Raw genomic sequence first — 13,116 nt, 5'->3', positions numbered from 1 at the left:
TTCATTAAACTTCCTATTTTCTTTTCTATTTGTAGAGAAATCATATACACATTTGTGCATATGTAATACATGTACACGAATTATATATCCTGATAGACAACATGAAAATGAAATATAAGAAGGTACTGTAATTATTTCCTCCCATAAGCAATAAAATTCACTTAGCCTTCCTGTCATCTAATAATAATTATAAAGTAAGTACAGACACTTTATATATCATAGGCCAAAGATAAAGATGTAGCAAAATACAGTAATGGGCTACAAAATCATGACTGAATATTCAAAGTAGTCTTTCTTTTGTTTAAATTAGCTTCCTGAAGAATAAAATGTAAAGAGAACATTGTTCTAAGTAGATAAAACTTATTTTGATAGTATAGTATTTTCATTTAATACACAGAAAACTACAAAATGCAACCTTTGTAGAATTTTATTTAGCAAACACGATTAAAATGTAATTGCATAATTCCTAACAAATGCATACACAAAAAGACTGGAATGGGCTTTCTTTTCCCTGTAGGTCAGACAAGGAGGATGAGGATGGAATACAAGCAAGATTGATAAGAGCCTTCCAATTTCTAGTTAACTTGTCTTCCAACTTCCTATCAATCCTGTTAATAAAGTAGAGAGCACTTTGTAGCCTGTGCTTTTGTGCATATCTCCTGACTAAGCCCGAGAGCCAGATCACACTTTTCTAAGAGGCTCTTCCCTCCTCCATGCTAAGCTATACATCATTTATGCATTTGAAGCCAACCAAACATTTTGTTCCCTTGGTGCTATCTTTCATGGGTTTAAGATGTACCTACTAACCCAAAGGCCCTGGCTGCAGATTTCACGCTTTTGATTTCTTCTGCTGCTCTTTCTTCTCCTCTTCTTCTTCTTTTCTGTTCCTCCCCCTTCTCTTCCTCCTCCTCCTCCCCTCTTCTTCCTCTTCCTCCTTCTCCTTTTCCTCCTTCTCCTCTTCCTCTTCCTCTTCCTCCTCCTTTGGTCTCACTATGTAGTCCTGGCTAGTCCAGAACTCTCCAGATAGACCAAGCCTCAAACACACAGAGATCAGATAAGACTATGTATGGTGGCACATGCTTTTAACCCCAGCATTTGAGACACACAGGCAGGTGCATCTCTGTGAGTTCAAGACCAGTATAGCCAAGACTACACAGAGAGATCCTGTATGCAAAAGGAAAAGAAAAAAAAAATCACAGAGATCTACCTGCCTCTGCCCTCTGCCCTCTGCTTCTGCCTCCCAAGTGCTAAGGTTAAAAGCGTGCATCACACCTGGCAAGTTTCTGGGGGTAGGGGTGGGGAGTTCTTAGTTTTTTTTAAAAAACAAATAGTTCTTTTTAATAAGTAGATTATTTAAAAGAATAACATAAAACCACTTTCATACCTCAATTACAAATTTTATAACTAGATTCTCCTTTTCTTCCTTGAAAAATTACAAACTAATTTCCTTTGAGTCATGCAAAAGAGCTAAATACAAGTGGAGGAGGGCAGATCCCATGTCTGCCACACTCTTTGTTATATGACTACCCCAGGAATGTTTCAAAACTGAGCACAAGCTTTCCTTGGATAAGTAATATATAGTATTTATAAGGATAACATATAGAGAGAGAGATGATAAAGTCTTACCCCAACCCAAATCAGATTATTAACAGGGCCCTGAGATTTGTAAATAAATAGACATCCCAGATGATTCTTTAGTATCAAGAGTCAAGTCTGGGAATCAAGACTTGGAAATTTTATAGAGTATACAAGAAAAATTGCAAAAATATCAATTACTAAAGATCAATAACTAATAAATGACTGTTGAGCCTTGCTTTTTTGTCTTTGAAAGTAGACTTAGCACATTTAAAACTTGAGCCAAACTGTTACTATATCCAAGCTTAATTCTCATTATTCTCACTCCATATACCATCTTAGGTTCTATTTGCTAAGTAAGTTAGGAAGCAAATTGACAGACTGACTCCTAAAACCATTTTTATTACGTATGTGTACTTACTTGGAGAAAGAGTGTGTCTCTGAGATCAGAGGACAACTTGCAGGAGCTGGGTTTTCTCCTCCCACTAAAAAGGTCCCAGGGATTAAACTCAAGCTAACCATATTGCAGGCCCCAAAAAATTAGTGTTTCACTTAGGATACTGGCAATATCTTTTCATACATGAGAGTAAATTAACTCTTAAATTTACTTGAACTCTCCCTCAAGTAATCCCTCACAATGTATGACAAATTTTCACTAAGTTTACACCTTAAATGGCCAATCTAGAATTGAGAGTCAAGAGGGCTATCATAATATTTGTGAGATATACTTCATGCTTCCTTTTCAAAAAGTTATAAGAAAACTAATTCTATTTCTGTTTATACTTATAAAGAGCTAGGCAATTAATATGCTATCATTTCTGGCTCTTACAGATAAAATTTTCATCTTAACAAATAATCCTTAAGGTTTAACATACAATTTCCTGTTATCCGTTTGGATGTTAGGGCACAAATTTGACAATAAAACTTCCTAGAAAAGAAGTACTAGAAGGTGTCAATAAAGACAAAACCCTATGAAAGAAACTCTGATACCAAAGTTCCCTCCCAGACAGCCTAGGCTACTAGCTAGTTCAAGGCCAACTTGAGTTACAAAGCAAAATTCTGTCTCAAAAAAAGAAAAAGGAAAGAAAGTGTGGAGAGGAGATCTGGAGAGCCAGCTCAGTGGGTGAGAACACTTGCTGTGCAAACAGAAGGTCCTGAGCTCAGATACTTGTACCCACACAAAAAGCTGCACATGGCCTCAAGTGCCAGTAACCCCAGCACGATGAGAGCAAGTGTGGGAAAGTTTGTGCGGCTGAAATTCTCAATGAAGCCTCCTCCCTGACCAGAGAACTCACGGAGGATACCCACACGTTTTCGAGCAACCCCCAAGGATGAGTGCCTTCTGTTCTGCCCAATCAAGGTGCTGTTTCCTAATGTGTACATCTCTATATATTACTCAAAATAAATAAACACCACTTACTAATTATTCTCACCAACAAATACATCAGTGAAATATAAATATGATAAAACTCAATACACCTAATCATTTTGATTTAACACAGAGGACAGAGAAACACAGTAGACAAAGCCAAAGAGACTATTCAGTAAGCAAAAAATCCAGACTCTTAGGCAGGAAAACTCCATCACTACAATAATCCAGTACAAAAGAAAAGAAATGGAACAGCTACATCATAGATGAACAGCTACATCATAGACACACACACACACACACACCACACATGGGGGTTGAGAGGCTTTGGGGCCGGCAAAAAGAATGTTAAAGCCAGAGATGAGAGGGAGTGCCATGGAACAGCCCTCGAGTGCACACCACAGCAACAGCCATCTGCCCTTCAACATTCCATCACAAACACAGAGGGTACCCAGTGGTGAGTGGGGGAGAATGTGTCTCAGTGGTGCAGCTGGTGGAGAATTTGGGATGAAGTTCGAAGGGAATTAAAGGAGGATAGAGTGGGGATGAAGGACGAACATGATCTCAATATTTTTTCAGAGCTAAAATAAGTGACACAGAAATTTTGCAAAACTTTTCTAAAAATCTAACAGTCTGCTAGTCATGGTAGTGCATACCTGAAATTCTAACACTTTTAGTCAGAGAAGAATCTAAAGTTTTAAAGTCAGGCTGGACTAACACTTGATGCCCAGTCTTAACAAGCACCTAATTATATACCAGCAGTATTCCCTCATTGCCACAGTTCATGCATTCCAGTTGACTGCCTTTTCTGGATTTTTAATCTTAAACCATCCAGACACAGTTACGCTGTCTAAAGCAAAATAAAAGTTAATTAGGAAAAGAGACCCTGTCGTGGAAAAAAAAAAAAAAGAAAGACCAATTAAGGAAATTAATAATCACATTATGACAATTATATATATAGCTCATTGTGCAAATTTCTGCCTGAAGACCTTGTCTACCACATTGTACTTTACCTTTTCCTTCCGGAGGAAGACTGAGCCTATAGGAATATTGTGCTCACAACTTTATAGTACCTTTAGTCTCAGACTATCTTTTACTTAAACCACTTCTCCATAAAAAACTGACAAACACTTTAACCAAAACTCTGCATTTATTCTTCAAAACATTTATACAAAAAAATCACTCGCCATCCTTTCACCACTGAGCAACCAAAATACACTTACTTCCCAGAGCCACTTCCTGGGATCCATACTCCTACGACCCACAATCCTGAGAAATCTCAGGATCATTTCCGGTGAGGAAGAAACTATACCTGCATAAACTTATCAAGAGATGGCTCACGGTAAGACTCTACAGTGCCTGGAACAAAATGAGCACGCAATAAAAGCCAACCATTATCTAGCTACAAAGTAACTGCCTTAAGTCTGTATTTTCTTCCTTTACATGATTTAAGTCTAACATAACTCATCAGGACACGTATACATACACAGAAGGCTTTCCAACTAGTTCACTCGATCAACAGCAACAGTATACACCCAAAGTAAGTTTTCAGTTCTCTTTTCAATTAAAAAAAAAAAACATTTATTAAGAAATTAAAGATTCTAATCCCTCACGCTTTCAGCCAGACATCTGTCTGGAGTCTAGCTAACAACACATAGCTGGAAAAATTCGAGATTTTCACTGGCTGGAAAGGTGGATGAGGGTCAACCTGCCAAACTTCTGCTTGCCACAATCAAAACTCCAGTTTCAAAGTAGGCCAGAAAAGATAGGGGCGAGCGGCTACGAACCTTTTAAAGGATCGACGCTCCCTTTTTGCATCCCCCTCCCCCACTGTTTAGACGAACCACACCCTTTATTACCCCCCAGCGGCCTCCTGGCATCTCCCAGGGCTGTCCTCCCACCCCAGGAATCCACGGTCGCCAGACTCACAGAGTGTGTCCGCACACGTTCACCATCAGCTTCAAAGAAGGGTTCCGGTACTTGGTGGTCTTACACCTGGGGCAGCCCTGGTCGTCCATGGCGTCTCTTCGGCTTTGGATTTTTTTTTTTCCTCCACACGGATTTCAGCCACTGCCACCTACAAGAACCCCCAGACCAGATGTCAACTAAGCTGCTACCAACAGGCACTTGGCCGGAATGGTCCTTCGCGAAAGAGCACCGGCTGGAAGCCAGGCGCTGCAAAACAAACGTTCCGGGAGCGAGTTCTCCGTTCCAGCCGCTACAGTTCCAACCTAACCTTAGGTGAATCAGTTCAGTATCTTGGGATGGGAGAACGGATGCTTTTAAATTACACACCTCTTGCCTAATTACATTTTACAAGGAACCATATCATATCAAAAAGATAAATTCTTGTTTCGTTTGGAAACATCCACATGATTTCAAAGATTTATGCTGGTATGAAGTCAATAACACAAACTAGTAGTCTCTTTTAGAAAATTGGACAGTCTGTACTGTAGATGTCTTCATAGTTGTGTAATCAGAACATAATTTGATTCACATATATGAAGATTAGAATAATGCTAAGTGTAGTGGCTCACACCTATAATACCAGCACTAGGAAGGCTGAAGCAGGAACCAGCCATGAGTTGGATCTAGGCTCCATACTGAATTCTGTACAGCCTGGGCTACCTAAGGAGACACTGTCTCCAAAATAAATAAATATATAACAAAAAAAAATAAAAACAAAATAAAAAACAAGATAAATTGTTTACATTCATAAAAATTATCTAAATGCAATTCTTTGTACAAATTCTTACTAAATGTCAGAATACTTCTATAAATAATATCTAGTACCTGTTCCTACACAAAGGCCTTCCCCTCAAGACTGCCAGGCAAGCTGAATTGTACAACCTAACTCTCATATGTCTTGCCCCCAATAAAAGACCTCATTTATTTTCCAAAATGTTAAATAAAAGGTTATTTTATAAAGCAATTCGAGCAGGGCAGTGGTGGCATACACCTTTAATCTCAGTATTCAAGAGGCAGGAACAGGTGGATCGCTGAGTTCCAGCCAGTCTGGTCTGCAGAGCAAGTCCCAGGACAGCCAGGGCTACACTCAGAGAAACCCTGTCTCCAAAAACAAATTTAAAAAAAGAAAGAAAGAAAGAAAGAAAGAAAGAAAGAAAGAGAGAGAGAGAAAGGAGAGAGAGAGAGAAAGAAAGAAAGAGAGAGAGAGAAAGGAGAGAGAGAGAGAAAGAAAGAAAGAGAGAGAGAGAAAGGAGAGAGAGAGAGAGAAAGAAAGAAAGAAAGAAAGAAAGAAAGAAAGAAAGAAAGAAAGAAAGAGAGAGAGAAAAAGGCACACAACTTTATTTCAGCAATCCCAAAACTCTGAGGACCTGATTCTCTCTGGGAATTGTAAGCCACATTTATTGTATTAACAAGAATACAGAAGTCTTTTTTGTTTATTTTGTTTTTTGAGACAGGGTGACAGCACTTCTCTGTGTAACCCTGCCTGTCTTGGATTTGCTTTGTAGACCAGGCTGGCCTCAAACTCATTGAGATCCGCCTGCTTCTGCTTCCCAGGTGCTGGGATCAAAGGTGAGGGCCACCACGCCTAGCCAAATAGATGCCTTAGAAAGGTCTATTAGATAATGAATTATTCTTACGGTAAGGGACAAGTCTTCTCCACCTCTGAGATAAGGATTTATTGATACTTAACAAAGGCTTAATGGAGACTAAATGAATTCATAAAAAGGCCATCAAATAACAGTGAAATGTGGACATTTTTAATGCCAAGCATTTTTGTAATCACCTCCATCTAACTGAAATTCTGTCTGAAGTAAACTTGTAGACAGGTTGCCTTGGTTTGGTTTGCTTGTTGGTATGAGGTGTGGTTCATTTTTTAATATTTTTATTCTAAGTAGTGTGTGTGTGTGCGTGCTCATGTGCTGCAGCATGCCTGTGGTGGCCACAGCACAGCTTACAGGAGTTAGCTCCCTACCGTGTGAGTCCTGTAGAGGAACTCAGATCATTGGGCTTGGTGACAGGTGCCTTTCCTTGCTATGCCGTGTCACCAGTCCTGTTCCATGTTTTGTTTTAATATTATTTTATTACTTACTTGAGAATTCCACACAATTTATTTTGATCATATTCAGTGCTCTTCCACAACTACTAGGTCCACGCTCAGCCACTCCCTTCCTACCCACCCAACATCATCTTGTTCTCTCTTCTCTCTCTCTCTCTCTCTCTCTCTCTCCCCTCTCTCCTCTCTCTCTCTCCTCTCTCTCTCCTCTCTCTCTCCTCTCTCTCTCCTCTCTCTCTCTCCTCTCTCTCTCTACTCTCTCTCTCTCCTCTCTCTCTCTCCTCTCTCTCTCCTCTCTCTCTCCTCTCTCTCTCTCCTCTCTCTCTCTCTCTCTCCTCTCTCTCTCCTCTCTCTCTCCTCTCTCTTCCTCTGTGTGCCTCTTTCTCCTCTCTTTCCCTCTTTGTTGTCTCTCTCTTTATGCCCCCCTTCCCATCCAGGTCCATTTGTGTTGGCCAACTACTCTTAGGTTTGGGGCCTACCCTGGAAGAGATAGTGACCACTCCACATAAGAAAAGTGAGCTTTCCTTTCCTGGAAGTTACCAGATGTCAATAGTTCCTCAGCTAATGATGGATGTGGTGTAATATGTAACGGACTATGTGATCACTCCTGTTTTATGACTTGTTTTTTTTTTTTCTTCAAGCTCTCACACTCACCTGGACTCACTGTGTAGTCCAGGCTGACCTCTAACTCGAGGCAGTCCTCCTATCTCAGTATCCAGTGTGCTGGGATCCCAAGTATGAGGCACCATACTTGTCTCAATCAAGTTTTTCCAAATTATCCCAGGACTTGAATACCAGTTGTATCCATTCTCAGTCATTTTACCTCTTTACAGAACTTTCCCCCTTCAATAAAAACATAAAGGAAACAGCTCCACCTCTTAAAACCTGGACACAGTAGACATCCCTGGTTAGGGTTTCCATATGTTATGGAGGGAAAGCATGACAAACAGCTACATATCACATTCCAGAGGAAGCAGGCCATGATGGCTCAAGGCTTGACACCAGTATATAAGGATCAGTGACTCACTTTATAAACTCTATTATCTCCTTGATCATAATGCTGTCCACCTATCAAAGTTAATCAAATCCAAGCTCACTAAAGGAAAAAAACATGAAAAGCCTTACTGACCTAGAGGCCTGTCACGTTGCACTTATTGATTTTAAAAGGCCTTAGTAAACTTATCACTAGATGTGAACCTCTACAAAAATAAATGTAATTTTATTTTTAGGGTCTTTATGTTTTAAAAGAGTGGAAAGCTTCTGGTGAATAAGTGTGTTCCCTGAGCCAAGACAGACACAGACAGACAGACAGACACAGACAGACAGACAATGTAGTCAATAATATGTTCAGACGTCGTCCACTCAGCTGCCGGTTAACACCAGAACTGTCTTTGAAAAAGAGAACTCCTCACCACACTTTAAACTGAATTGCTCTTCTTTCCCCTCGAGCCTTAAGATCAAAGAGAAGAAAACACTAAAACATGCAGGAGGAAACTGCCAGAAACTCTCCCATGTGCCATGCAGCCAATTGCTATTGGAGAAGCCCAGTGACAACAGGAGAAGCTCACTGTCAACAAATGGCTTGAAACTGTCAGATACTCTGTGCTCTGAGAGTTACATGCAGTAGAAAATACCGTTTATACATCTGAGCCACAGCGCTAAGAAAACTGGGTGGAATAATGGCATCGCTACTTACCACTTACATGATGATTCAAGCATTGGGTTTCCCAATAATAGATTAAAATAATACTTGTACAGTCTGAATGAAAATGCTTAACACTGCCGGGCGGTGGCGGCACACGCCTTTAATCCCAGCACTCGGGATGCAGAGGCAGGCGGATTTTCTGAGTTCGAGGCCAGCCTGGTCTACAGAGTGAGTTCCAGGACAGTCAAGGCTATACAGAGAAACCCTGTCTCAAAAAAAAAAAAAAAAGAAAAGAAAAAAGAAAGAAAGAAAAGAAGAAAATAATTTTTCTCAAAGCAGATAACTGTACTTGAGCCTAATTTTTTTTTAGCCCTAACCTCCGTTTCCTTTATACATTATAACAGGTGTGTAGCACATACCTTTAGTCCCAGCACTCACTTGGGAAGCAGAGGCAGGCAGAACTCTGAGTTTGAGGCCAGCCTGGTCTACAGAATGGGTTCCAGGACAGCCAGGACTACACAGAGAAACTCTGTCTCAGCAAAACAAAAATGATGAAGACGGTGGTGGTGGGGATGATGATGATGGTGATGATAACAATGATGATAGTGGTGGAACTTTATAACTTGGGCTTTCCTAGTGGGTTCACAGCACTGCCTTGTACAAAACAGAGGCTCTGAAATGTGCGCCATCATCACTGATAGAGCTCTGACAAAAAAGTATTGAGAGTACCAGATAAACTCCATGTGTGTTGGAAAAGAAAAAAGAAAAATAACAACAAACTATCAAGCTTCCTGCCTCCGAAAACTACCTGAACCAATTAAGTACATTCTTGCTCTTAAAAAAATCTGCTGTTCCAAACTAGCAAAGAAACTACTCCCAAGGCAGTGGTTTTTAAATGTAAACTTTCCTCCTTGCCCCAGGGCTATAGACTTATCAGGCCTTCCTTTTCAGAAGGGGCAGAACCTGCTACTTTGTCCCTTTGCTAGAGATAACATCTCCCCCCATTCTTACAGGGAAACAGTCCCTGCGGCACAGGGTAATGAGCCTATCTAGGAGGATGCAGGTCCTCAAAAGGAAAACACTGAACTAATCAGCGAATCATCCTAGAGGGTTTCAAATTGGCAGTAGCAGATCCTCTTTGGTTTTGATGAGGATGACATAATTAACTGGGAACTACTGAGAGCCTTGGAGCTTACCTTCTGCAGAAAGCTCCTTTGAAAACTAAATAGGAAAGGCAGAGGTAAGTAAAATAGTACAGCAGGTCTTAGTCTATCAGCTCTGTTCCTGACCTCCACATTGTTTGGTATCTATTAGCATTAGTGTTTGAGTATAATACACACACACACACACACACACACACACACACACACACACACACAAAGCTCACATGAGTGCTTAGTGCCTAGCTGGTAGCACTATTTTGAGAAGTTCTGGAAATTTTAGGTGGTGAGGCCAAGTTGAGGGGAGTGGATCACTGGGGGGTGGGGGTGGGGGTGGGGGTGGGGGTGGGGGTAGCATTGCATTATGGACTGTCTCATTCCAGGTCCAGAAACAGAACCAATTGACCATGGACTGAACCCTCTACAACTGTGAGCCAATAAATAAATAGATAAATAGATAGATAGATAGATAGATAGATAGATAGATAGATAGATAGAAGCCAACAACAAAACCTTCCTCTAAGTTATTTGTGCCAGATGTCTTGTTAGAGTAAAGAGAAAAGTAACAACCCAGAAACATAATTACTTCAGCAAGTACTTCAGCAAGTAGTCCTCTCGCTTAAGCCCATTCGATGTGTTCAGGGCTTCTAGAGAAATCTATACCATCACGAACGATAGGCGATCACTAAGACCTTGCAATCAGTCATTTTTCTGTCTGTATTTCTTCTCTATACTGTTGCCTATGTGACTCAAAGGTCACTCTCTACCTTCTTCCTGGTGATCACTGTACTACAAAGGCTTGGTCATCAAGAACTTATGAGCATATATACAAATCTTGAATTTTCTAGCACAAGTAGAAAACCTTTTTAAAATGATCCTGATTGTTTTGATTTGGGAAAGTACTCATTCTAGACCAATTGGCCATGATGGTGTACATAAACAACTACACACATGGCAGCAAGCTAAACAGTTAAGGTTGTTTTTGTTTGTTTGTTTGTTTGTTTGAAACTAGATCTTGCTAAGTGACCGGAACTGGCCTATGATTTTGGATCAGTCCTCCTTCATCAATGAGAGTGGTCTTCTAACCACTCTCCAACTACATATTTATATAAAACCTTCTTTCCATATTGAATTACTTGTTTACTTTCAGAAAAACATCAAATAATCATGGCTCCATGCATTTCCCATTCTGTTCCCTTTGCCTCTTCAAAGACTCAGCTCGAAGCCCACGCCCTACTCCCCACCACTCTTTACATGAGTCTCCTCATCCTTACCATGTTCATACCCTAGACTGTGTTCATGTATAAATATGTCTTCTCTCCCTCATGAGAATTCAACCTCCTAGAGAGACAAAGAGTCAGTAGATTCATCCTTCTATCCTTCTGTTCCTATGGCAATGCCTTCTGCTTAGGCAGGCAGGGCTCAGAAAATGATTGAAAAGTGAATGATCCTTTGGAAATGCTCACTACATACCAACCACCTTCGTTAAGTAGCAACGAAAAGGGGTGACTTTAGGACCAGCTTACATTAACTCTCTGAGAAAGAAAGAACCTACCGTGAAGCCAGTTATCTTCAGACAGCCAAAGTCAACTTGGAAATGGAAACACCCTTTCTGGGATTGGAGAAATAGCTCTTCAGGTAAAGCCTGATGATGGAATTCATGTATACGTAGAAAGAGAGAGCTGCTAACTGATTCCATAGAAATGTCCTTTGACTCCCACACATGATCTGTAGCACATATATACACCGACACACAATAATAATAGTTGATAACAACAACGACGACAACAACTCCTTAATTTTAAAGAAATCTAAAGCCAGGCAGTGGTGCCATACCTTTAGTTCCAGCACTCAGGAAAAAGTGAAAGGCAGATTTGTATGAGTTCAGGGACAGCCTGGTCTACAGAGTTTGTTCCAGAACAAGGATAAACACTGTCTCAAAAATCAAAAAAAAAAAAAAGGAAAGAGAAAAGAAAAGGAAAAGAAAGGAAAGAGAAAGGAAAGAAGGGAGGGAGGAAGGAAGGAAGGAAGGAAGGAAGGAAGGAAGGAAGGAAGGAAGGAAAAGAAATCTGTCTTCTTGGTTAAAAAAAGAAAAGAAAAAAAAATCACATGAACTCCAACATAACATGTTGTACTGAACCCAATTTTCTTCCAGGCACTAAGATGGCAAGAGCACCTGCTTGCTTTCTGAAACAAGAATTTGGTTTTCCTCTTGCTCTTCCCACCACACCCTCTCAGCCTCCACTCTTCCACTCTTCAAGATCACAACACAGCATGACACTGCATGCCAGCGCAGCAGAGTCAAAACTCCCAACATGGCGGAGGAATGAAACAGAAGCAATTTCAAACACCACTGGGTGTAACCCATGCTCCAAGATAAACTCCACACAAAATACAGTTCCATTCCAATGTCACTGACCATGTTTGAATCTACTAGGAACTGTGCCAGGGCATACTCTGAATTCACCCTGCCCAAGCACTGGGAGACTAAGATTTCTGACTCTAGGAACACCTTCTGCAACTGGTGTATCAATTCACAAAATTCAAATCTGTAGCAGGACTTTGTAAACCTCCTAGGAATTGAATCCTCCAGCCTCCAAGATCCATTGTTTCCACAGACGCACTATTACAGATCTGACAGAGTCACCAGTGCTTACATAGAACCTGGTAGACTTAGTGCACTAGAGACAATATAGAAAGCCAATGATCAAAAGTTCAAAAATTATGTTCTTTTCTAAGCCATGCACTATACTTGATTGATAATCATTTTAAAGCTAACTCCTATGACCTCATAACCTGGCCAAAGAAATTTTAAATTAGGTATATAAAACTGAAAAGTCTCCTTCCGTGTATTATCAATAGGAAGATAACAATTTTTTACATTAGATTAATTATGCATCAAGTTCTTTTTGGAAAGACTTATTTGATCTTTACAGGAATCTTTTCTACTTTTTATACTGTAAGTGTATAATGGCAGAGCTAGGACTGAACCCAAGCCTTGATAGCTGACCCTTAAATATGTATCTTTTCCATGAAACCATGCGACTTCTTATCTACTTTGCTCTGATAAATAAAATTCAAAGAACCAAAAGCCGAATGCCCACCCAGATTGGACTGAAAAGCAGAAAGTAGTAAAAAAAAAAAAAAAAAAAGAATGAACGTCAAATAATGAAGTCTATAATGAATTAATTATGGTGCATAATATGCCAATGTGGTCAACTCACACAAATGTACTGCTATAAGGTGTAAGGATTAGGGACAAGTATGTGAAGGGTAAGTAGAAACTCTCTTTACTATTTTTATGATTTATCAGTAAATCAAAATTATCCTAAAATAAAAAAATGTT

At 40.1% G+C, this 13,116-nt stretch overlaps 1 protein-coding gene across 3 annotated transcripts in view; it reads right to left on the bottom strand.

Annotated features, from left to right (window-relative positions):
* The window catches only part of Mnat1 (menage a trois 1), a 161,804-nt gene that overhangs the window by 145,189 nt on the left and 3,499 nt on the right, over positions 1-13,116 (bottom strand). Inside the window, exon 1 of one of the 3 annotated variants that reach the window (XM_006515526.3) lies at positions 4,874-5,114. The exons of 1 other annotated variant lie outside the window; for it this stretch is intronic. Coding sequence is in view for 1 of the 2 variants with exons in the window: in NM_008612.2 (NP_032638.2) it covers positions 4,874-4,962 (89 nt within the window). In the remaining variant the exon portion in view is untranslated. Of the gene's footprint in view, positions 1-4,873; positions 5,115-13,116 lie in introns of those variants that run through there. One more of the 3 variants, NM_008612.2, reaches the window with a different exon arrangement.

This window comes from Mus musculus, chromosome 12 (assembly GCF_000001635.26).
Source record: "Mus musculus strain C57BL/6J chromosome 12, GRCm38.p6 C57BL/6J".
NCBI classification, from domain to species: Eukaryota; Metazoa; Chordata; class Mammalia; order Rodentia; family Muridae; genus Mus; species Mus musculus.
The sequence above is the reverse complement of the archived record's forward strand: the minus strand, read 5'-3'. Positions and strand labels throughout refer to the sequence as shown.